Raw genomic sequence first — 24,916 nt, 5'->3', positions numbered from 1 at the left:
GTGGTCACTAACCGCCTCCCACCACAAAAAATGATGTTTCACAACTTTTTATTTTCACCCTCAAATGTCATACCCACCTCCCTGGCAGCAGTATGCAGGTCCCTGGAGCAGTTGTTAGGGGGTGCAGTGGACTTCAGGCAGGTGGACCCAGGCCCATCACCCCCCCTACCTGTTACAATTGTGCTGTTTAATGCTTAGTCGTCCAACCCCCCCAAACCCACTGTACCCACATGTAGGTGCCCCCCTTCACCCCTTAGGGCTATAGTAATGGTGTAGACTTGTGGGCAGTGGGTTTTGAGGGGGATTTGGGGGGCTCAACACACAAGGGAAGGGTGCTATGCACCTGGGAGCTCTTTTACCTATTATTTTTGTTTTTGTAAAAGTGCCCCCTAGGGTGCCCGGTTGGTGTCCTGGCATGTGAGGGGGACCAGTGCACTACAAATCCTGGCCCCTCCCACGAACAAATGCCTTGGATTTATTCGTTTTTGAGCTGGGCGCTTTCATTTTCCATTATCGCTGAAAAGCAAAAACGCCCAGCTCACAAATTGTCGAATAAAACATGGACGTCTATTTTTTTCGAAAATACGGTTCGGTCTGCCCCTTCACGGACCCGTTCTCGGAGATAAACGCCCATGGAGATAGACGTTTTCGTTCAATTATGCCCTCCACATATCCTACAAGTCATGCCACTACACTTATTACCTAAAGACATACGAAAATTGAATAGGATATGTAGGAAGTTTCTCTGGGGGGGGGAAAAAAATCTAAGATGCGTATAGAGTACCTATATGATAAATGGGAACAGGGAGGATTGGGATTACCCAATCTCCGACGGTATAACCAAGCATGTCTCCTGTGGCATCTTCGGGACTGGATTTTAGATACGGAACAATTTACCCCGCTAAGCTGGGAACATGCATTATATACACCTTGGCACATAAATTTTTTGTTACAGGCCCAAACCAAAGAGCTACCACCAATGTGTAAGAAAAGTATATTATTACAACCCTTAAGACAGATCTGGCGTTTTCTTATGACAGCTTGGAATCAACACCCAAACGTTAGCGATCAGCTTCCACTCCGGAGAAATGGAGGTTTTCCACCTGGATTGGAAGCTCGGCTATTCAAGAGATGGTCAGACATGGGAATCACCCTAATTGAACATATAGCAAACGAAGAGGGAAGATTACACACATTTCCAGACCTGCAGCAGAGGCTGTCTTTAACCAACACAGACTACTATACATATAGACAATTACATCATTATTGGCATAGCTTAGACCAAGAGGCTTTGGGCTCAAAATTGGGACAAAAACTTCAAGACTTCTTAAAAGGGGACGCACATGGTCAGGTGTCTATATCCAGTTTGCATCGGGCTCTGCTGTCGCTCTGCCCGCCCCGAAATTATAGAGCACTAACAGAGGCATGGAGCAAAGATCTGGGGTATGAACTGAAGGGGGTAAATTTTGCAAAATTGATAAAAGATATCCCCAGACAAGTGGGCGGGGCGGAGCTGCAGGAGAGTCAGTACAGGATAATACACAGGGGATACATAGCACAAACACAAGCAGCAAGAGCCGGTTGGGCACCGGAGGCTCAGTGTGTAAAATGCAGACGAGGGAGAAACACATTTTTGCACGCATTTTGGAGTTGTGACAAAGTGAAAATCTTTTGGAAAAGGCTCCATAATTATTTGGAGACTCTCGTAGGTTACAGGTTAATTCCCTCTTGGAGAGGGGTGGTTTAAATAAAAGGGGGGCCTACGAACTTTCAGACAAGAGCATGGATCTCCTACTGGGCAAGGCATATGCAGTGGGAAAAAAATGTATATTGAGGCATTGGATGCAAGAGGAACCACCCACCATCTGGCTTTGGAGGAATTAATTTCACGAGTTGATGTTATGGGAGGCTAGAGCAGCAAGAGGCACCCCAAAGAAAAGAAAAGCATTCATTTCCATTTGGAACAGATAATTGCAAAATATTTCTCATAAAGCACGAAGTGCAGTGCTCAATAATCTGACCGAGCCATGAGAAGGAAGGAGGGAGAAGCTAAATATTTTAGGAGTTGGAGTGGTTAGTGGAGTATGCATAGTTAGAGAAGTCCGCCTCAGAAAATGGTGTAAAGTGCCAGGGGAAACCGGACACGTTAACCTACACTCTGATAATTATACTGAGGGGAGAGGTAGAGGGACGCCATGAAGTAAAAAGTTGGTTTAAGAGGATAGAGGGGAAGGAGGTGGGGGAGGGGGGAAGGGGATATAGTTTTGGAAAAGGTAATATTCTATGTAAATTGAAGAGTTACATGTAATAATAGCTTGGAGAAGTTTCCTTTGAAGAAAAATAAACGAGGTAATAATACACAGAGCAAAACACGAGACACAATTATTGGAGTTTAATATAGAAGTTTATGGGTTATGATAGAATTATTTGTTATCAGACTTTTATTGTTTAATAAGGAATTGCTAGTAAAGCGTTTTCATCCATAACAATAGTTAATACATAAATGTTAAATACAGAACACGGTTTGGGGGGAGGGAGGGATAAGTGCTATATTACAAAATTTGATGGCTGTACGTAATGTTGCATGCTTGAAGTGTTGTTCCACTGAGCTCTGTACAATTGTTTTGATGCTGCTATGTTAAGGTGGATTTGTACTTTTGGAGTTGTCATCAATAAAAACTGTTGAAATATAAAATGCATATTAAATGTAATTAAGTCCAAGGAATTAAATCCTCCAACTTTCAGCTACAGTTCTTCATGTGTATTGCAAAGTTAACATGCATTATTAACTAGGTACCACTGCATACAATGGCATCTGCAGTACAATAACATGTGTTAATGGCATTATTTATTTATTTATTTATTTATTTATTTATTTATGTATTGCATTTGTATCCCACATTCCCCCACCTGTTTGCAGGCTCAATGTGGCTTACATAGATTTGATAACGTTGTCATAACAGGATATCGGATACAATTAGTAATGTGTAGCGCTTAGGAAGGGGTGAGGGAAGAGGGAAGAGAGTTGTTAGGGTAATTATAGGAGGTGTGCGCTCATAGTTGAGTGGACTTAGTGAGGTTATAAGTTCTCATTGTAGGCCTTGTTGAAGAAGAATGTTTTCAGAGATTTCCAAAAGATAGATGTTTCTTTGATTGCTTTCAGGTCTGTAGGTAATGCATTCCATATCTGCGTGCTCTTGTAAGAGAAGGTAGTGGCATGAATCATCTTGTATTTAAGTCCTTTGCAGCTGGGGTAGTGCAGGTTGAGAAATTTACAGGATGATCTTGTGGCGTTTCTGGAAGGTAGGTCTACGAGGTTTAGCATGTAGATTGGGGCGTCTGCATGAATAATTTTGTGTACCAACGTGCAGATCTTGAACGCAATGCGTTCCTTCAGTGGAAGCCAGTGAAGTTTCTCTCTTAGTGGTTTTGCGCTTTCATATTTGGCTTTTCCAAATATGAGTCTGGTGGCTGTATTCTGGGCAGTTTGAAGTTTTTTGATTGTCTGTTCTTTGCACCCGGCGTATAGTGCATTGCAGTAATCCAGATGGCTTATTACCATTGACTGTACCAGGATACAGAAGATGTATCTCGGGAAGAAAGGTTTTACTCTTTTAAGTTTCCACATGGTGTAGAACATCTTTTTCGTCATGTTTTTCACATGGGTATCTAGAGTGAGGTTTCGGTCAATGGTGACTCCGAGAATTTTCAAGTTTTGTGAGACCGGAAGAGAACAGTATGGTGTGGTTATGGCGTTGAGGTTTTTTGTGTTATGTTGTGAGGTGAGTACAAGACATTGTGTTTTTTCTGCGTTAAGTTTTAGTTGGAATTCATCTGCCCAGGTGTGCATTATTTGGAGGCTTTGGTTGATCTCGTTGGTGATTTCAATTAGATCTTGTTTGAATGGGATGTAGATTGTGTCGTCATCTGCATAAATGTAGGGGTTGAGGTTTTGATTGGCTAATAGTTTGGCTAGAGGTATCATCATTAGGCAGAAAACAAAGGAGTCTAGCAAACCAATCAAAAACTGCTTAGAGCAAATTTAATAAGAAACTTGAATGATATATAGTTACTCCAAATCAAAACAGGTTTCAATGAGTCATTGAATACATCTTATATCATTAATAATAAGTAGCCTCATAAGCCCAGGGTACCTTTTTCATCATAGGCTACCCCTAGGGGGTAGGGGATGGAAAGAAACAGGATGGGCAGGGGAGAGAGGAGAATTGCTGGACAACAGGGATTGATGGAGGGGACAGGGGAGAGAGGAAATTTGCTGGAGAGAGGAAATTTGCTGGAGATGGATGGAGGAGAGGTCAGGGGAGAATGGAGAGTTGCTGGGCATGGATGGATGGAGGGGAGGGCAGGGGAAAGAATAGAAATCGCTGGACAAGGAGCGGAGGGCAGGGGAGAGACTTCACCCATTACAAATTCATGCTATCCTCCTTCCAGTCCTCCCTATTCCTTGCTAAACAGGAATATTATTCTCAATTAACCAATTCTCTTGGCTCCAACCCTCGTCGCCTCTTCGCCACCCTCAACTCCCTACTTAAAGTGCCCTCCGCTCCCACCCCCCCCCCCTCACTCTCTCCTCAAACACTTGCCGACTTCTTCCGCGACAAAGTGCAGAAAATAAACCTTGAATTCACTTCCAGGCCTTCTCCTCCCTGTGACTTCTTAACCCACTCCCTCAACCAACCTAACCTGGCCTCCTACTCCTCCTTCCCTGAGATCACCGAAGAGGAAACTGCTCACCTTCTTTCTTCCTCTAAGTGCACCACCTGTTCCTCCGATCCCATTCCCACCAATCTGCTTACCAACATCTCTCCTACAGTTAACCCCTCAATCTGTCACATCCTCAATCTCTCTCTCTCCACTGCTACGGTCCCTGACACCTTCAAGCACGCTATTGTCACACCACTTCTCAAAAAACCTTCACTTGACCCCACCTGTCCCTCTAACTACCGCCCCATCTCTCTCCTACCCTTCCTCTCCAAATTACTTGAACGCGCTGTCCACAGCCGCTGCCTTGATTTCCTCTCCTCTCAGGCCGTCCTCGATCCGCTTCAATCGGTCTTTCGCCCACTTCACTCGACAGAAACAGCACTCTCTAAAGTCTGCAATGACCTGTTCCTTGCCAAATCCAGAGGTCACTATTCCATCCTCATCCTCCTCGACCTATCCGCCGCCTTTGACACCGTCAATCATAATTTACTTCTCGACACACTGTCCTCATTCGGGTTCCAGGGCTCCGTCCTCTCCTGGTTCTCTTCGTATCTTTCCCAACACACCTTCAGAGTATTTTCTAATGGCTCTTCTTCCACCCCTGTCCCGCTCTCTGTTGGGGTTCCTCAAGGATCTGTCCTTGGACCACTTCTTTTCTCGATTTACACCTCTTCCCTGGGCTCACTGATCTCATCACATGGTTTCCAGTACCATCTCTATGCTGATGACACCCAGCTTTATCTCTCCACTCCCGACATCACAGTCAAAACCCAGGCCAAAGTTTCGGCTTGCCTTTCAGACATCGCTGCCTGGATGTCCAACCGGCATCTGAAACTGAACATGGCAAAGACTGAGCTCCTTGTCTTTCCACCCAAACCCTCTTCTCCTCTTCCCCCACTTTCCGTCTCTGTTGACAACGCCCTCATCCTCCCCATCTCTTCAGCCCGCAATCTCGGAGTCTTTTTTGACTCCTCCCTCTCCTTCTCTGCCCATATCCAGCAGACAGCTAAGACCTGTCGCTTCTTCCTCTATAATATTAGCAAAATTCGCCCATTCCTCTCTGAACAGACCATCCGAACCCTCGTCCACTCGCTCATTATCTCTCCTCTTGACTATTGCAACCTTCTCCTCGCTGGCCTCCCGCTTAGCCACCTATCCCCTCTTCAATCTGTCCAAAATTCCGCCGCACGTCTCATCTACCGCGTGAACCGATACTCTCATATCACCCCTCTCCTCAAGTCGCTTCACTGGCTCCCGATTCGCTATCGTATACAGTTCAAGCTTTTCCTATTGACCTTCAAGTGCACTCAATCTGCAGCCCCCCATTACCTCTCTACCCTCCTCTCCCCGTATGTTCCCACCCGTAACCTCCGCTCTCAGAACAAATCACTCCTATCTGTACCCTTCTCCACCACTGCTAACTCCAGACTCCGCCCCTTCTGCCTCGCATCACCTTATGCCTGGAACAGACTTCCCGAGCCCATACGCCATGCGCCCTCCCTGACCATTTTCAAGTCCTTACTCAAAGCCCATCTCTTCTCCCTTGCTTTTGGCGCCTAACCACCTTCTCCATTCATGATACCTACACTTACTACATAGTTTGTTACCTTTAGATTGTAAGCTCTCTTGAGCAGGGACTGTCCTTCCCCATGTTTAAACTTGTACAGCGCTGCGTAACCCTGGCAGCGCTATAGAAATGCTAAGTAGTAGTAGTAGAGAGAGGAGAATTGCTGGACATGGATGGATGGAGGGGAAAGGGGAGAGAGGAAATTTGCTGGATATGGATGGATGGAGGAGAGGGCAGGGGAGAATGGAGAGTTGCTGGACATGGATGGAGGGGAGGAAAGACAGGAAGTAGATGCACATGGATGGAGGGGAGGGGAGTGAGGAGAAATGCTGGATATGGAGGGGAAACTGCTGAATTTAAGGGCTGAATCAGAACACTGAGGGCATATGCTGAAACTGGAGGAAGGATAGGGACAGGGCTACAGATGGTAGACAGGACGCATAAGGACACAGGAGGATGGTGGACATGGTGAGAGAAAAAATATCAAATGGAAAGAAGACACTGCATAAAACAGAAGACACTGGAACCAAAGCGAATAGAAAAACAAAAATGATCAGACAACAAAGGTAGAAAAAAGTATTTTATTCAGAATTTATTAATTGGAATATGTTAGCTTTTGGAAATGTGCATCTGTGATATTTTGCATTTAAGTTTCAAATTTCTCTAGTACTGCTGCATGCCGAGTCTGACTTCTTGAGGTAACTTTCCAGTTCAGTATTTTCCCTTCATATTTTCTGATTTCTAGTTCCTTGTGTCATGTCTGCTGTGTCATGTGTTTTTCATGTGTGATCAAGGTGCAATATTCTGCTAGTGTGTAGTATTTGCAGCCCTTTTTGTTTTGCTTTTTTTCACGAGGTAGTGTATTGGTGTTTTAGAGCCTGGTGTAATTACAGTTCTGCCTTTTCACGCATAAGGTTGTATCTCATCCTGTCCTTGGAATTAGTGCTGTTATGGTTTGGTAAGGTTATGAGTGTGTTTTTGCACAAGTTTGTGTATAGTGTTTTGCAGTGGAGAGATTGTGTGTTGGCCTTACTGAGGTGGCACCAAAACATCAGAAAGGGTTTTAGAGCCTAAATCATGACATACTACCTCTTGAAGGATCTACATAAAGAGCCTATGCATTTCTAAGGTCAACACTGTCATGGTATGGGAAAGGGGGTGGGGAAATAATACTGGAGAGGAAGAGGGAGTGCTGGGTAAGGAGGAAAGAAGGAAGGAAGGAAGGGAGAAAGAGCTGGCTTGATATCTCATACATATTCATTATGGTTATTCCCCCCAAAAAACAGCTCTTTCTCCCTTCCTTCTCTGTGTGTGTGTGTGTATATATATATATATATATATATATATATATATATATATATATATATATATATATATATATATATATATATATATATATATGTATGTATCATGGTTGCTGAAATTGTTCCTCCATTTGTTGCCTATGAATTTCTCCTGATGTTTCCGTGGTTCCTATGGCACTGGAGTATGAAAGTTGCATTCAGCTGTGTTTTAACCTGGATATATCAGCTACCTGGAAGGTTCCATCTGCCAAATCGGAAAGAAGTAGAGAGATCGTAGATGCTTTCCAAAGTGCTCTGCTCAGACAGATGGTGACGGAACCCACGAGGGAGGGAGCGATGCTGGATCTGGTGCTCACAAATGGGGATAGTGTGTCAAATGTGCGAGTGTGTGCACATCTGGGAAACAGTGACCATCAAACAGTTTGGTTTGATATAACAGCTGAAGTGGAGGGCGGCCACTCTAAACTCAAAGTCCTGGATTTCAAGCGTGCTGACTTTAGTAAAATGGGGGAATACCTGAGGAAGGAGATGATGGGCTGGGAGGACGAACAGGAAGTGGAAGGGCAGTGGTCCAGGCTGAAAGAAGCAATAAATAGGGCCACAGACCTTTATGTAAGGAGAGTAAATAAAAGCAAGAGGAAAAGGAAACCGATATGGTTCTCCAAGCAAGTGGCTGAGAAAATAAAGGCTAAAGAGTTGGCGTTCCAGAAATATAGAAAATCTCAAGAAGAGGAACACGGGGAGGAATACCGGATGAAACTGAAAGAAGCCAAGAGAGAGGTACATCTGGCAAAGGCGCAAGCGGAAGAACAAATGGCTAGAAATGTAAGGAGGGGCGACAAAAATTTCTTCAGGTATATTAGTGAAAGAAGAAGGACTAAAAAGGGAATTGTGAGACTAAAAGATACAGCGAACCGCTATGTAGATAATGATGAAGAAAAAGCCAATTTACTAAATAGATACTTTTGTTCGGTTTTCACTGAAGAAAATCCTGGAGAAGGACCGCGAGGGACTGGCAAAAGTACACCTGAGAATGGAATGGATATAGCACCGTTCACGGAAGAGAGTGTGTATCAACAACTTGGAAAGCTAAAGGTGGACAAAGCCATGGGACCGGACGGGATCCACCCCAGAATATTGAGGGAGCTCAGAGAGGTCCTGGCGGGTCCTCTTAAAGATTTGTTTAATAAATCCTTGGAGACTGGAGAGGTTCCGAGGGACTGGAGAACGGCGGAGGTGGTACCTCTTCACAAAAGTGGTGATAGGGAAGAAGCTGGAAACTACAGGCCGGTAAGCCTCACTTCGGTTATTGGAAAAGTAATGGAAGCCATGCTGAAGGAAAGGATAGTGAATTTCTTAGAAGCCAACAAGCTGCAAGATCCGAGACAACATGGTTTTACCAGAGGGAAATCGTGCCAAACGAATCTCATTGAATTCTTTGATTGGGTAACTAGAGAATTGAATCATCGACGTGCTATAGACGTAATCTACTTAGATTTTAGCAAAGCTTTTGACACGGTTCCTCACAGGAGGCTCTTAAATAAACTAGATGGGCTGAAGATAGGTCCCGAAGTGGTGAACTGGATTAGGAACTGGTTGACGGACAGACGACAGAGGGTGGTGGTAAATGGAGTTCGCTCGGAGGAGGGAAAGGTGAGTAGCGGAGTGCCTCAGGGATCGGTGCTGGGGCCGATTCTGTTCAATATATTTGTGAGTGACATTGCCGAAGGGTTAGAAGGTAAAGTTTGCCTATTTGCGGATGATACTAAGATTTGCAACAGAGTGGACGCCCGGGAGGGAGTGGAAAGCATGAAAAGGGATCTGAGGAAGCTAGAAGAATGGTCTGAGGTTTGGCAATTAAAATTCAATGCGAAGAAATGCAAAGTGATGCATTTAGGGAGTAGAAGCCCACGAGAGACGTATGTGTTAGGTGGGGAGAGTCTGATAGGTATTGAGGGGGAGAGGGATCTTGGGGTGATAGTATCCGAGGATCTGAAGGCGACGAAACAGTGTGACAGGGCGGTGGCCGTAGCGAGAAGGTTGCTAGGCTGTATAGAGAGAGGTGTGATCAGCAGAAGAAAGGAAGTGTTGATGCCCCTGTACAAGTTGTTGGTGAGGCCCCACCTGGAGTATTGTGTTCAGTTTTGGAGGCCGTACCTTGCGAAGGATGTTAAAAAAATGGAAGCGGTGCAAAGAAAAGATACGAGAATGGTATGGGATTTGCGTTCCAAGACGTATGACCAAAGACTTGCTGACCTGAACATGTATACCCTGGAGGAAAGGAGGAACAGGGGTGATATGATACAGACGTTCAAATACTTGAAAGGTATTAATCCGCAAAAAAATCTTTTCCGGAGATGGGAAGGCAGTAGAACGAGAGGACATGAAATGAGATTGAAGGGGGGCAGACTCAAAAAAGATGTCAGGAAGTATTTTTTCACGGAGAGGGTGGTGGATGCTTGGAATGCCCTCCCGCGGGAGGTGGTGGAGATGAAAACGGTAACGGAATTCAAACATGCGTGGGATATGGATAAAGGAATTCTGTGCAGCAGGAATGGATCCTCAGAAGCTTAGCTGAAATTGGGTGGCGGAGCAGGTGGGGGGAAGAGGGGTTGGTGGTTGGGAGGCTAGGATAGGGGAGGGCAGACTTATACGGTCTGTACCAGAGCCGGTGATGGGAGACGGGACTGGTGGTTGGGAGGCGGGAAATACTGCTGGGCAGACTTATACGGTCTGTGCCCTGAAAGACAGGTACAAATTCAAGATATGAGTTTATCTTGGGCAGACTAGATGGACCATGCAGGTCTTTTTCTGCCGTCATCTACTATGTTACTATGTTACCTGCCTTCATTCTTCACCTTGCATGAATCTCTGCTCCCACATTTCCTCACTGCTTGCAAATTCCTATTCCTTCCTTACCTCTAGCACTTTACCATAGATGGACTCCTTCTCCACCTGAAATTAAACATGACCAAAACCGAGCTTCTCATTTCCCCCCCCAAACCCACCTCTCCACTCCCCCCGTTTTCTGTTTCTGTTGATGGTTCTCTCATTCTCCCTGTCTCTTCGGCTCGAAACCTTGGGGTAATCTTTGACTCCTCTCTCTCCTTCTCTGCTCATATCCAGCAGATCGCTAAGACCTGTCATTTCTTTCTTTACAACATCCGTAAAATCCTCCCCTTTCTTTCCGAGCACTCTACCAGAACCCTCATCCACACCCTTGTCACCTCTCGTTTAGACTATTGCAATCTGCTTCTTGCTGGCCTCCCACTTAGTCACCTTTCCCCTCTCCAGTCGGTTCAAAACTCTGCTGCCCATCTCGTCTTCTGCCAGGGTCGCTTAACTCATATTACACCTCTCCTCAGGTCGCTTCACTGGCTCCCTATCTGTTTTTGCATCCCGTTCAAGCTTCTTCTGCTGACCTATAAATATTTTTTATTATTTTTTATTATTTTTTTATTTTTTGTTACATTTGTACCCCGCACTTTTTCCCCACTCATGGCAGGCTCAATGCGGCAGGCAATGGAGGGTTAAGTGACTTGCCCAGAGTCACAAGGAGCTGCCTGTGCCTGGAATCGAACTCAGTTCCTCAGGACCAAAGTCCACCACCCTAACCACTAGGCCACTCCTCCACTCTGCTGCTCCCCAGTATCTCTCCACACTCGTCCTTCCCTACACCCCTTCCCGTGCTCTCTGTTCCATGGATAAATCCTTCTTATCTGTTCCCTTCTCCACTACTGCCAACTCCAGGCTTCGCTTCTTCTGTCTTGCTGCACCCTATGCCTGGAATAGACTTCCTGAGCCCCTACGTCTTACCTCATCCTTGACCATCTTTAAATCTAGTTTAAAAGCCCACCTCTTTGATACTGCTTTTGACTTGTAACCACTTGCCTCCACCTACCCTCCTCTCCTCTTTCCTCTACAAATTAATTGCTTTGCTTGTTTTATTTTTGTCTATTAGATTGTAAGCTCTTTGAACAGGGACTGTCTTTCTTATATGTTTGTGCAGCGCTGCATACGCTTTGTAGCGCTATATAAATGCTAAATAGTAGTAGTAGTAGTAGTTCTCCCTCTTTGAATTGGTATGTTCACGATGAGAAGACCCCCATTCCTAGATCCAGTTCCCTCTTTATAAAAGTGCAGGAGAAGACAGAGGTTCATGCAATATAGTCAGCCAGCTCTGTTAATTACATGCCTACCACTGGGAGTGATTCATATAGTTCTCAGAGTTCTGTCTCTGCTTATGCTCCTAGAACTCAAGTCATATTTCAATTTTATTTGTTATACCACATATAAAAACATAATTATATAAGGCTGTTTACAGTATAAATAAAATAAAAGAGGGAGAAAGATGGATGACAACATCAGGAGGCCTATTGTGCAATCAAATGGAGGAGAGGAGAAAGTACAAAACACTGAGACAAAAGGGATTGCCATGGCCAACAGGACTCAGCTCACCATCATGCAGTGGTGAAATTTCTGTGGCACATCTTAAGAGGTCTGACAGCATGCCAATATGGTATGACACATTGATTGGGAAACACTGATTTATGATACTAATTAGCTGCAAAGATGAAGATAATCTGATATAGTACAGATACCACTATGATGCAATCAAATACTTAGTCTTTTATGTTAATATTTAATTGGTCTCAGTCTAGATTAATTTTCATTTCATAAAGCAGAAAATAACAGCAAAAACAAGAGAGAGGTCTGTGGGAAGTGTAAAACATGAGACATCAAGACAGGGTCAACAGGCTGCTTCAATTTCTAACTTGAACAGAACAGATTGAATGAATGAATGTAACTGAATGACTGTTTCCTATTAATGAGTATGGCAAACCCAATCCATATTCGGACTGTTTTGTTTTCTTTATTTAAGCAATTCCCTAAGGACACTATCAATGAAGAAGTGGTGGAGCTTCTGTTTCCTTACTTTGGGATGATAGACTACAACATTGAAACTGCTAAGAGAGTGTGTGGGAATGTAGCTGGGCTTTGTTCTTGGACCAAAGCCATGGCTTCATTCTTCTCTATCAATAAGGAAGTGCTGCCCTTGAAGGTAAGCAGCCCATCATTCTTGACATCAAAATGCAAAATGTAGGAACATTTGTCCTGTGGAATTCTTCTTTCTTTATTAGTGTTGATCTGCAGCTCTGCCAGCCTTGACTCAAAAGTCTGCAAGCTCAAGGTCTTATTCTATAGCAGGGCCTCCTATACCTTATTTGACTGTGGTCATAGTAGTATTCTGGGAAGCTGTTGCTATTTTGTTTGACAGGTTCTCAGTCCACTTTGTATTTTAAATGTTTATTACATGTTCAAAATTCCAAACCACACAGTTGTAACATCTCGTATCTCTCCTGCTCCCCCTCTCCTCCTTCTTCTGCCCTAACCCAGTACCCTTCCCTCTGTTCCTTATAACCTAAATCCTGTTGCCAAGTATGATATTAAATATTAATCCACATAATTATGTTTCTCATTATCTGAATTCATATGTTAGAAAATCAACATAATTTATTATTTATTTAGATTTTGCTCACACCTTTTCCAGTAGTAGCTCAAGGTGAGTTACAGTCAGGTACACTGGGTATTTCTCTGTCCCAGGAGAGCTCACAATCTAAGTTTGTACCTGAGGCAATGGAGGGTTAAGTGATTTGCCCAAGATCACAAGGAGCAGCAGTGGGATATGAACTGGCCACCTCTGGATTGCAAGACTGGCGCTCTAACCACTAGGCCACTCCTCTATGTCCCACTGGAGGGGCATGCCCCTTTGTACATCCCTTTGGGTGGTGTCAGGTATGGCTCTTCCAGCTCCTAGTCCTTCATCTGCCCTGGACAACCTATAAATGTGAGTTTTACCATGTTGTTTTGGGTAAACTTTGTTTCTTGGCTCTGCTGCTTATTGATCTGTCTGTGCACTGTGGCTCTTCACACTGCTTCACTGGAGGTTCCATGTTTGATCCCTATTATAATCTCTCATAGAATTAATTGCTTAGTCTCTGTCCATACAACCTTGTTCTGGTCAAGCTTCTCTCATGCTCATGCAAGGCAAGGCACTTCCTTCTCCAGACGCCATATAATTGCCATACCTTCATTTAGTTCGGTCTCCATCTACCACCTCCGTATTCCAATTGGATATGTAAATGCTAGGTCAGTGGTCAATAAAATTGATATTATTAGGGATTGGTTGGTGGAGAAATAATTTGGGTTGTTGCTGGTTTCTGAAACGTGGTTTTGTTCAACAGAAGATATTTTACTCAATGCTTTGTGTCCCCCAGATTACAAGGTCCTTCATCAAACTAGAGCTAAACAGAGAAAGGGTGGAATTGCCATCATCTATAAAGCCTTCTTCAAAGTAGAACTATTGTCCCAACTGAACTCTTCTGATGTCAAGATTTTTGCCTGCAAATTAAGCAATCCTGCATTGCTGGAGCCCATGTGCCTTGTTCTCTTTAATCGCCTTCCAGGAAGCTCTCGACCGATAATGGAAAAAAGGCCGGCCTTGACGACCATTTGGCCGGTTTTACTTGGTCCATTTATTTTTAGGACCAAACCTCAAAAAGGTGCCCCAACTCACCAGATGACCACCGGAGGGAATCGGGGATGACCTCCCCTTACTCCCCCAGTGGTCACCAACCCCCTCCCACCAAAATAAAAAGTTAAAAACATTTTTTTCCAGCCTCTATGCCAGCCTCAAATGTCATACCCAGCTCCATCACAGCAGTATGCAGGTCCCTGGAGCAGGTTTTAGTGGGTGCAGTGCACTTCAGGCAGCAGACCCAGGCCCATCCCCCCCTACCTGTTACACTTGTGGTGGTAAATGTGAGCCCTTCAAAACCCACCTGAAACCCACTGTACCCACATGTAGGTGCCCCCCCTTCACCACGTAGGGCTATGGTAGTGGTGTACAGTTGTGGGGAGTGGGTTTTGGGGGGGATTTGCAGGGCTCAGCACCCAAGGGAAGGGAGCTATATACCTGGGAGCAATTAATGAAGTCCACTGCACTGCCCCCTAGGGTGTCCGGTTGGTGTCCTGGCATGTGAGCGGGGCTAGTTGCACTACGAATACTGGCCCTTCCCACGACCAAATGCCTTGGATTTAGCCGGGTATGAGATGGGTCCCGACCATATTATCGAAACGGAAGATGGCCGCCTATTTTGTTTCAATAATACGGCTTGCCCCGTCTCTTTTCGGAGCCGGCCTTAGAGATGGCCACCCTTATAGATGGGCGGCCCCGTTCGATTATGCCCCTCCACGTTGCAACTTAAGGCCACTGATGTTCAATCTTGCTTCAAGCAGCCTAGTGTGAATGCTGGTATTGTAGCTGACTGACTTTGGTCTTCCTTTCTGTTACCCACTAATGAGACTGTCAATCCTTTCTCACAAAGTATTCTTCCTCACATTGCCTTCTGGATGCTTGTTTGAGTTATTTATTAAAAACTGCATTGACAGGATTCATTGACCTTCTTCAAGCTCATATCTCGTTTATGCTGAATCAAGGGGCTTTTCCTTAGTAGAAAGGTTCCATAATACTTACCCCAATCTGTAAGAGCACCTCAGCTTCATTGGGAGACATTACTAATTACAGGCCTGTTGCTTCTATCCCATTGTTGACTAAAGTAATGGAGGGAATAGTTGGTACTCAGCTTATGAATCACCTTTTCTCTTTCTCCCTCTTGCATAAATCCCAGTCAGGCTTAGGCCTTTTTATAGTACCGAGATGTTCTTGACTACCTTAATATATGATTTTAGGAAAGCAGTCAGTCTAGGCTTTAAATTTATAGTGATGCAATTCAGTATGTCAAGTACCTTTGACCTCGTTGATCGTGAGTTGCTTTTAGGCCTATTGTATCAGTTTGGATTGTATAGGAAGGTCCACCAATGGTTCCGTGGCTTCCTAAAATCTAGATTGTATCAGGTGTAGTTGTCATGTTCTCTCTCACCTTCCTGGTCTCCTGACTGTGAGGTGCCACAGGGCTCGCCACTCTCTCCAATCTTATTCAATGTTATGATGGCTCCATTAGGTGAAAGGCTAGAGACATCAGGGTTCTGTACTTTTGTTTACACGGACGATGTCGCAATCTATATTCCTTTCAAGGCTGGTCTTCCAGAAATTGTCCCTAAGATTAGGCTTGATCTGGATTTGCTGGAATCTTGGGCTTCCGAATTTAAGTTTAATAGAGATAAAACTAAATTTCTTATGGTAACCAACCCCTTTGATTGAACTGCATATAATAATTTTACTATTGACAACATGTCATACCCCCTAGACTCTACGCTTAGGGTACTGGATGTATTAATTGACAGTCACCTCAATTTTGAGCCTCAGGTTTCCTCAGTAGTGAAAAAATCCTTCAGGTCTCTTTGGAAGCGGAGGAGAATCAGATCATATTTCTTTCCTGACATCTTTAGACTGCTAGTTCAATCCTTAGTTTTAACTCAGTTCAATTATTGCAATGCCAACTATGCTAAATGTAAAGAGGGTGTCCTAAAAAAGTTGCAAATAGCCCAAAATACTGCAACTGGGCTTGTCCTCAAAGTATTGATAGAGCCACTACATTATTATGCAAGCTGCAGTGGTTGCCCATTAAAGTCAGGATTATTTTTAAATTATGTGTTTTTGTCTTCCAAATATTATATGGCATGACACTGACTTATATGCAGCCCTTAATAACTATTCCCCTATGCAATATAACCTCTGGTTCTAGGGACTACCTTAGACTTCATCATCTTCCAGATTGAGAGAGAGTGCGTTATAAGTCAGTTCACTCTGCTGACTTTAGATACAAGGGTGCTAAGAGGTGGAATTCACTACCAATGGCAATCAAACATCAACCTGATTACTTAGTGTCACAAAATGACTAGCCACCTGCTTGGGGTTACCCCACGGTCACTTAGAGGGGGGGTAATCCCCAGCACAGTTCAGGTCCGCCTGCACCTGCTGTTTGTGCTGTACACTAGCACCCTCTTCCCACCGACTGGGTCACAACTGCCTCTAGATGAATTTCCTGCTCTCAAATTATCCCCAGTGATTTCTAGGTTACTGGGACCACACTCCCAGTGGTCCCACAGTTCCCAGGAAGCACTCACAGACCCAACACACAAACCACCAGGACTCTTTATCAGTCCACACAGAGAGACAATAAACTAAATATTATTGACTTTTAAAAATCAAACAGTGGAACAAAGTAGTGCAAATAGCAAACAATAACAGGTAACTGAAATATAGATCAATTATAACATTAACTAAACATTTGATTACCTGGGACAATCAGGGCATATAATTCACCAAGCCTTAGCAAAGAGATCTGTCTCTCTCTTCTCCCGGGCTAAGACTGAAGCAACAGTCAGCACTACTAGGTAATTTTTCAAACTCCAGGCCAATCAGAGCCCAGTCCACAAGTTTTAAAAGTATACTGCTGCTTGCTTCCTGCTTTTGTTAAAGAAAAAGAACATTCAATTCCCTATAACAGCTTTACAGAAAAAGAAACACCACCTGCAGCCCAAATAGGTGAAATACACTTCAGGAAATAATTAAAACAGGAAAATAATACATTTCACAGGCTTAAAATACACTGTTTCTTCACACTTGGTATTTTGCAAAAGACTGAAAACTCTCCTCTTTGAGAGGTTTCTATCCATTGATAGAGTAGCTTAGATTTCGACTGGCCATCAATGGTCTATATTTGATATTTTGTTTATGGCTTTGTAAACCTTGTCTGTTGTTTATTTACTGTTAGCCACACTGAACTCAAGTATGTTTGGGATAATGAGGGGTAAAATAAATAAACCACTTTGTATACGGTTAGTGATAGTCAACATTCTACTTGCCTCAACCTATCTACTTTGAGTACTAAGCCCCCAGTAGTAGAGGTATCTTCACTTTTGAATCAGTGTACAAACAAGCCTCAGATCTTTTCAAATTGTCCAGCTGCTAGTGTTTTAATGTTTGTAGTTTTGGCAGTTGGGATGGAGCTGTATTGATGAGAAGATGTTACTAGGAAAAGACTGGAAGAAAGTTTATGCTGGAGATCATCACCTGAAAGAAAAGGCGCCCACCGTTCAAGAGAGAGAGAGAGAAAAAAAACAGAGAGAGCAGCTAAGTGACTGAGACTATTTTAAAAAGGTCACAAAAGAGAAAATAGTAAAGGAAACCTGAACAATAAGTGAGAGATAACTAAGGAAAAAAAGAGTAGAGTTACATGTTGAGATCCTTAAGGGTCTATGGAAATCTGAAAGACAGGAGAAAAGAAATATTGAAGAATCTAGTGTTTTGTAAAATTGAATGTGCTTACATGATTTATGTACCTAATATTTATAGTTATCTGAAAATGCTCCCAATATTTAAACATGTAATTGAAATACATATGTTGAATGTGCAAGTTGGTAAAATTTAATTAACATTTAAATATAATTCAATTAATAAAAAAAATATGGGTTTTTTAATTGTTAAACTCCCTGGTTCGTGTTGAGTCATTTTGGGGAAACACTGTGACATATTTGGTACCATCATTGTAATATCTTGCTCTGCCACCAGGGGGTTTACAGTATCATGCTGGGGGGGAGGTTGGGTACAGGGGGGTAGGGTGGGTGGAGTAGGAAGGTTAGGGGAAGGGGGAGAGGGAGGAATAGGATTTTGTTGGAAAATTTGGAGTAGACAAGGCCTGGGGAAGTTTTCAGGGTTCCAGATCCTCAGAAGAGTCCAGTTGGGAGGCCTGGAAGAGGATATCTAAATGAGATATCATGATGTATAGGTCATCTGGGAACTAGTGTGGGATTGGTTGAACTAAAAAGAGTAACTTTTAATATTGATGGCAGGGGTGGACTGACCATTGGGACAATAGGGCAATACCTGAGGGCCCACAACAATAGAGGCCCACCTTCCCCTAGCTTCCATCTAGTTTAATCACTTTTGATAGGGGTTAGGGGTCCATGACCGTCAGTGCCCAGGGGCCCAGATCATGGTCAATCTGCCCCTGATTGATGATCTGCATTCTCTGGTTATGAGAGCAAGAGTGTTACAAGCCCTCTGAAGGGAATCGGCAGATGTAGCACTGCTTCAAGACTGAATATGCCAAATTAAGAAGAGACTGGGTGAGGAAGTTATTTTTTTTTTTACATCTTTTAATAGTCAACATGGAGGGATAGCCATATTTATTTATTTACTTATTTATTTATTTGCTGCATTTGTACCCCACATTTTCCCACCTATTTGCAGGCTCAATGTGGCTTACACTATGTTGCAAAAGGTATAATCATAAACAGAGTAAGAGGTATGGTCTAATTTAACATATTACTGTGTAAGAAATTAGGTAGATAGGTCAGTAGAATTATTTACATAACACAAAATAAAACAGGTAAGATATAATGACCAATAGTGATAATGTGATTAACATAATCAAATTAGAAGGGATCAGTATTAGTTGGTTTAGATGTAGAATGGAATCAAGTCATTAAGGAGGATTTTTATTGTCTCTTCGAACAGGTATGTCTTCAATAACTTCCGGAAGGTTGTCAAGTCATGCGTTGTTTTTATAGCATTTGGTAGTTTATTCCATGATTTTGTGCAGAGGTATGTGAAGGTAGATGCGTGTAGTGATTTGTATTTGAGTCCTCTACAATTGGGGTAGTGGAGGTTTAAGAAGGTACGTGATGAGCTTTTGATGTTTCGTGTAGGTATTATTTATTATTATTTATTGCATTTGTATCCCACATTTTCCCACCTTTTTGCGGGTTCAGTGTGGCTTACAATAAGAGTTAAATGTTAGAAATACATTTTGTTACAAATTGGTTATGGATTACATTGTGCAGAGTTATGCGAAACAGTTGAGGTATCGTTAGGGAATGTAACAATGGAACATAAACATTGAAACTTTGGAAGGAAGTACTGGGAGCTCGGAGGGCGATAAAAAGGCATGAGGAAGAGGCATATTTTCAAAGCACTTTGGGAGGCTAAGTTCCATAGGTTTCTATGGAACTTTGGGAGGCTAAGTGCTTTGAAAATGAGCCCCCATCAATTAGGTCTGACATGTATGATGGAGCTTCTCCTTGGATGATTTTAAATGTTAAGGTGCAAACCTTGAATGCAATTCGATCTTTTAGTGGAAGCCAATGTAATTTTTCTCTAAGGGGTTTGGCGCTGTCATACTTCGCCTTTCCGAATATGAGTCTAGCTGCGGTATTTTGGGCAGTCTGGAATTTCTTGATGGTTTTTTCTTTGCATCCTGCGAAAATGGAGTTACAGTAATCCAGGTGGCTCAGTACTAGCGATTGCACAAGTTTGCGAAATACTTCCCTTGGGAAAAAAGGTTTATACATAAAAGTTTATACATAAAAGTTTAGTTTTTGTGATCAATAGTTTGTACCAAGACACAGGTGGATGTTATGTTATTGTGGCAGGGGAATTGCAGGGGATCTGCAGTGTTTACACCCCAAATGTTTTTAAACACAGATTTTTCTCTCATTTGAAAGCCAAATTAATAACCTATGATGAATATCAGTTAATACTAGAGAAATACTTAAATATTACCAGTGACCTCATGATAGATTGCAGTCCTCCCAAAAAGCCACTATGAGACATAGAAGTTAAAGGGGTAGACTTTCTGTTTACAAAACTGGACATTGTGGTATTGTAGTAGGACAACAGGAAAATTCTACCAACTTATTCACAGTTGATGTGTTTTATTAATCATAAAGTACAAATTTGCATAAAATTAAGCATATAAGGAAATTTGGTTCATTTGCAAGCTTACAGATAAATTTTGGAAAACCAGAGTTACTCTCTGTATCAGCACCTTGTAACTATGCCTGCCAAAGGGATTTCCCGCTAACATTGAAGTACCTGAGGGTATACCTAAGCACAGATGTGAGTTATGTCTATCATACTTCTTCATATCCAAGATTGAATGAATTCAAGGCACTGTACTGCACCCTCCCCTGGATTTACCTTCCTGTCCTGTGCCCCCTGTATCATCTGTGCTAACCCGATCTTCAGTTCCACCACAGTAGGCATCATTTACCCCATCAGCTCTCACCTTCCTCTAGATTCTTTTTTCCACAATGAAATTTACAACTCCTTTAGATCCCTTCCCTTTCTCCTGGCTAAAATCTCCTTCACAGTGCCGCTTCCATTAGCAATGAATTTGATTCAGCATAGACTTTCATTAGGCCTATTCCCTTCATTATGGAAGAAAACCCTGATCTGACCACTTCTGAAAAAGGCATTGCTGGACCCATCTTTACCAATGAGTTATTGTCCCTTCTCTAATCTTTGCTTTCTTTCTAAACTATTAGAGAAAGTAGTTTTTGAACAACATTTATCCCACGTTGAACCATCATCAGTTCTCCATCCCAGACAAGCAGGGTTTCATTAGTTTTGTAGTACTAAAACCATAGACATTGCCCTTCTCAGTGAACTCTATACCATTCTTGACACTGGTGATATTGCACTGATTGTTACTCTCGATCTCTTAGCCACTTTCTATTTAGTTAATCATTCTCTTCTATTATCTCACCTTTTGAATATTGGACTATGTGGAACGGTTCTTAACTGGTTCTCTCCTTTTTACATGGCCGCACATTTTCTGTCCAGTTTGGTCAGAGGATTCAATTCCCCATCCTGTTACCTGTGGTGTCCCTCAAGGTTCTATCTTATCAGCCCTCCTATTTAATATTTACCTAAGTCCACTGGCCACCCTCATTCAATTGTACAATATCAAAGCTTTTTTTCCCTATGCTTATATTTTGCTGATTTCCCCAACCTCATCATTTATATTCATCTTGGACCTTTACAGGCTTGCTTCTCTCTTGCTACATGATTAAGGGTACAAAGACTAGTTGTTAAACCATATAAATCCATTGCCTGTAGGATAATCAGCATTATGTCTCAACCCTCCCTAATCTTGGTTACTTTTCGCCTTTTCAATCCCTATTGTCTCTTCTCTTTGTTACTTAGAAGTCATTGTAGATTCCAGGTTGTGTTTCCAGAATCAAATATCTGAAGTCATTGAACTTGGTTTTCTGGCCATTCACAGGCTATGTTTTCTCTATAGGTATCTTCATTTCTCAGCATTTCAGACCCTTATTCACACATTTCTGATTTCCCTGCTTAGATGATTGCAACTGTGTTTATGCAAGTATTTCGGACAACAGTTAAAATATTTGGAGGAAGTGACGTCAGCCCTAGAGATGGCAGCTTAATTTGAGAGCTCTGCTGTCTTCGGAGCAGTATAGAAGCTTCCCCTGCGCTAAATTGTAGAATTTACTCCCAAAATGGAAGAGAGAACGTCGGAACGATGGCAGTGAAGAAAAAGCTGGCAAAATTCAAATTCGGGGCTGACGCGCCCAGCGCGAGTAAAGGATCGAGCCTCCGGACACGCGGCGCAAAGATGGCTGCCAAAGAGAGTGACTCAGACCCGGACCCCAAAGAACAAATGGAAAGTGAAATGGAGCTGAGTAAACGGGACTTCGTGCGCTGGTTCAAAGACCTTAAAACTGAACTGGTAGCAACTCGTCGAAGTATCCAAACAGCAGTAACTGAGCTGCATGAGGAAATAAAAGAAATTGGAAATCGAGTGGCTGAAAATGAAGAAAAAATGGAGGCTGCAATGGCGGAGGTGAGAGAACTCCAGGGAGCTCTTAAAGCTGAACAACAAGTAAGAGCAGACCTGGAAATAGCGCTGGAGGACTTGGAAAATCGCACAAGAAGGTGTAATTTGCGATTTCGAGGCATTCCAGAAGAGGATCAGTATAAAGATCCAGAAAAGGTAGTAAAAGAAATTTGCACCTTTTTATTCCAGCAGGACCCTAACGGGGAAGAGCAGCAAGAACAAGAGCCCATAGAACTGGAGAGAGCCCACAGAAGCCTGGGGTCACCAAGAGGGGGCTTGCCCAGAGACATAGTGGCGTGTTTCCACAAATTTACAGTTAAAGAGAGAGTATGGAGGCGAGCAAGAGAATTGGGGGAAGTAAACTGGCGGTCGGTTAAAGTTAAAATCTTCCAAGACTTGGCAAGAAAAACATTGCAGAGAAGAAGAGATTTTAAAAGAAATTACCACCTATCTGCAAAAGGCGGGACTGCGGTACAGTTGGTTGTTCCCATTTGGATTACAGATCACAGTGGGAAACAATACCAGGCGCCTACATACACATCAAGGAGCGTGGAAACTACTGAGAGAGATGGGATGCACAGACGTCCCCAGAGATGAAGAGGCGAAACAGCATCCTACAAATAACATGAGGAGGACGGAGCAGAATAGCTGGCAGAAGGTTGGAGGAAAGAAAAACCATTTATCCCCAAGGGTGGAGAGAGCGGAAGAACGGACAGTGGCGGTCACCTGAGCGAGATCTGTACTGCTTCTGGTCTTATACTGTCTTTCTGATTGCAGTTGGTGAGAGACTTGGGGGTGGGCATGTTATATGCAGATGTCAAAATGGAGGAGAGTAAATGTTAATGTTCAAGTTGGAAACATAAGGGGTTAAGTTTCTATGGATGTATATTTGAGCGGTTATGCTCTGGGGAAGGCTAGCTTCCTAAAGGGTAAGACTGGCACGAGATATAGTTTGCCAGTTACAGGGGGGAACAAGGGGGGGGGGAGGGTTAGGGGGGGAGGGGGGATTAGGTTGGGGATGGGGGGAGTGCGAGTTGGATCATGGAATGTTAATGGATTAAATAACCCGGGTAAGAGGAGCATAATATTCAGGGAATTGCGTAAATTGAATTGGGATATAGTCATGCTGCAAGAGACACACATTAAACAATGTGATGAATCTCTAATTATGAATAAAGGTCTGGGCGTAGGGTACGCCCTAGCAGACTCCAGGGGAAATAAGACGGGAGGGTTGGTGATATATGTGAGGGATCATTTGAAGTTTAATAAAGAAGCAGTTTACAAGGACAGAGAGGGAAGATGCCTGGCAATTAAAGGGCAACTGAATGGTCGAAATATTACACTTATCAATGTATATGCTCCTAATGTGGGTCAGGGAAAATACTTTGATTCACTTCGGGAAGAATTGCTCCCTTTTGTGGGGGGGGGGGGGGGTGTTGATTGGGGGGACTTTAACCATTCAGTGGGGTCACTGGACCACTCCATCAGGCAGAAGGGAGGGGGTGGATATAATGGGCAACAATTCCACAGATTGATGCGAGAATTAGATCTGATTGATATATGGCGTTTGAAACATCCGGGTCAACGACAATTCACACACTATGCACACGTACAGGGGACATATGCGAGAACAGATGCCATTTGGGGAAGCAGGAATGTGTGGGGGGAAGTGCGAGAAGCAGAAATTGAAAATACCCATGCCTCTGATCATGCACCGGTATGGGTTAAATTAGATGGGTTAGGGGAATAGGGGGGAAGTCAAATTTGGAGATTAAATGAATCCCTTTTATATAAGGTTGAGGATTGTCAAGAAGTACGGTCAACCATCAGAGTATCTAGAAATAAATGATACAGGAGAAGTGTCGGAGGGGATCTTGTGGGACGCCCTTAAGGTGGTCGTGAGGGGGGTGCTCATACGTAAAGGAGCATACATGAAAAAGAAGAGGGCAGCCCATGAGATGGAAGTACGGAGTAATTTGGCAAGACTGGAAGTGCTACATCAGAGGGAGGGTAAACCCCAGCAGCTACTGGAGCTTAAAAAGTGGAGGGGAGAGCAGCAAAAAATTCAGCTGAGAGCAATGGAATTCCACAGGCAGTTGATACAGCAGAGATTCTTTGAATTCAGCAATAAAGCGAGCGCAATGCTAGCTAGAGGGCTACGGGATAGAAGGGTCTGAAATACGATTACTAAAATAAAGGGGCCAAAGGATTTGATGTTTCACCAAGATGGGGAAATTAGAGAGCAATTTGTAAAGTTTTATAAGACTTTATATAGTGCGGAATCCACAGCCTCCAAAGGGGAAATTAGAAAATTCCTACAGAGCCTGGGTCTGCGGAGGGTGACGGCCCAACAGAGGGAGAAAATTGAAGCTACTTTGACCTTGAAGGAAGTAGTAAAAGTTATCAAAGGGCTGAAAGGAGGGATATCCCCTGGGATGGATGGGTTCACGGCCAAATACTATAAACTCTTTCATCAAGAGCTAGGCCTCTGTTGGTAAGATTGGGCAATGCTTGTTTTGTAGAAAGGGGCCTACCGCCAAGTATGCATGAAGCCGGGATATCGGTGCTCCTAAAACCTGGAAGAGATCCAACATTGTGTGGCTCTTATCGCCCAATATCCTTGCTGAATGTAGATGTAAAAATTCTAGCTAAACTTATGGCGGATAGACTGAGCGAGATATTGCCCTCTCTTATTCATGAAGATCAATCTG

General features: G+C 43.3%; 1 protein-coding gene across 1 annotated transcript in view; it reads left to right on the top strand.

Moving 5' to 3' along the window:
* DNAH5 (dynein axonemal heavy chain 5) overlaps positions 1 to 24,916 on the top strand; it is a 925,453-nt gene that overhangs the window by 654,118 nt on the left and 246,419 nt on the right. Inside the window, 1 exon segment of the mRNA XM_030220396.1 lies at positions 12,479 to 12,658. Within this exon segment, the coding sequence (XP_030076256.1) occupies positions 12,479 to 12,658 (180 nt within the window).

Source organism: Microcaecilia unicolor, chromosome 1, assembly GCF_901765095.1.
Source record: "Microcaecilia unicolor chromosome 1, aMicUni1.1, whole genome shotgun sequence".
Lineage (NCBI taxonomy): Eukaryota > Metazoa > Chordata > Amphibia > Gymnophiona > Siphonopidae > Microcaecilia > Microcaecilia unicolor.
This window is presented reverse-complemented; position numbering and strand designations above follow the sequence as displayed.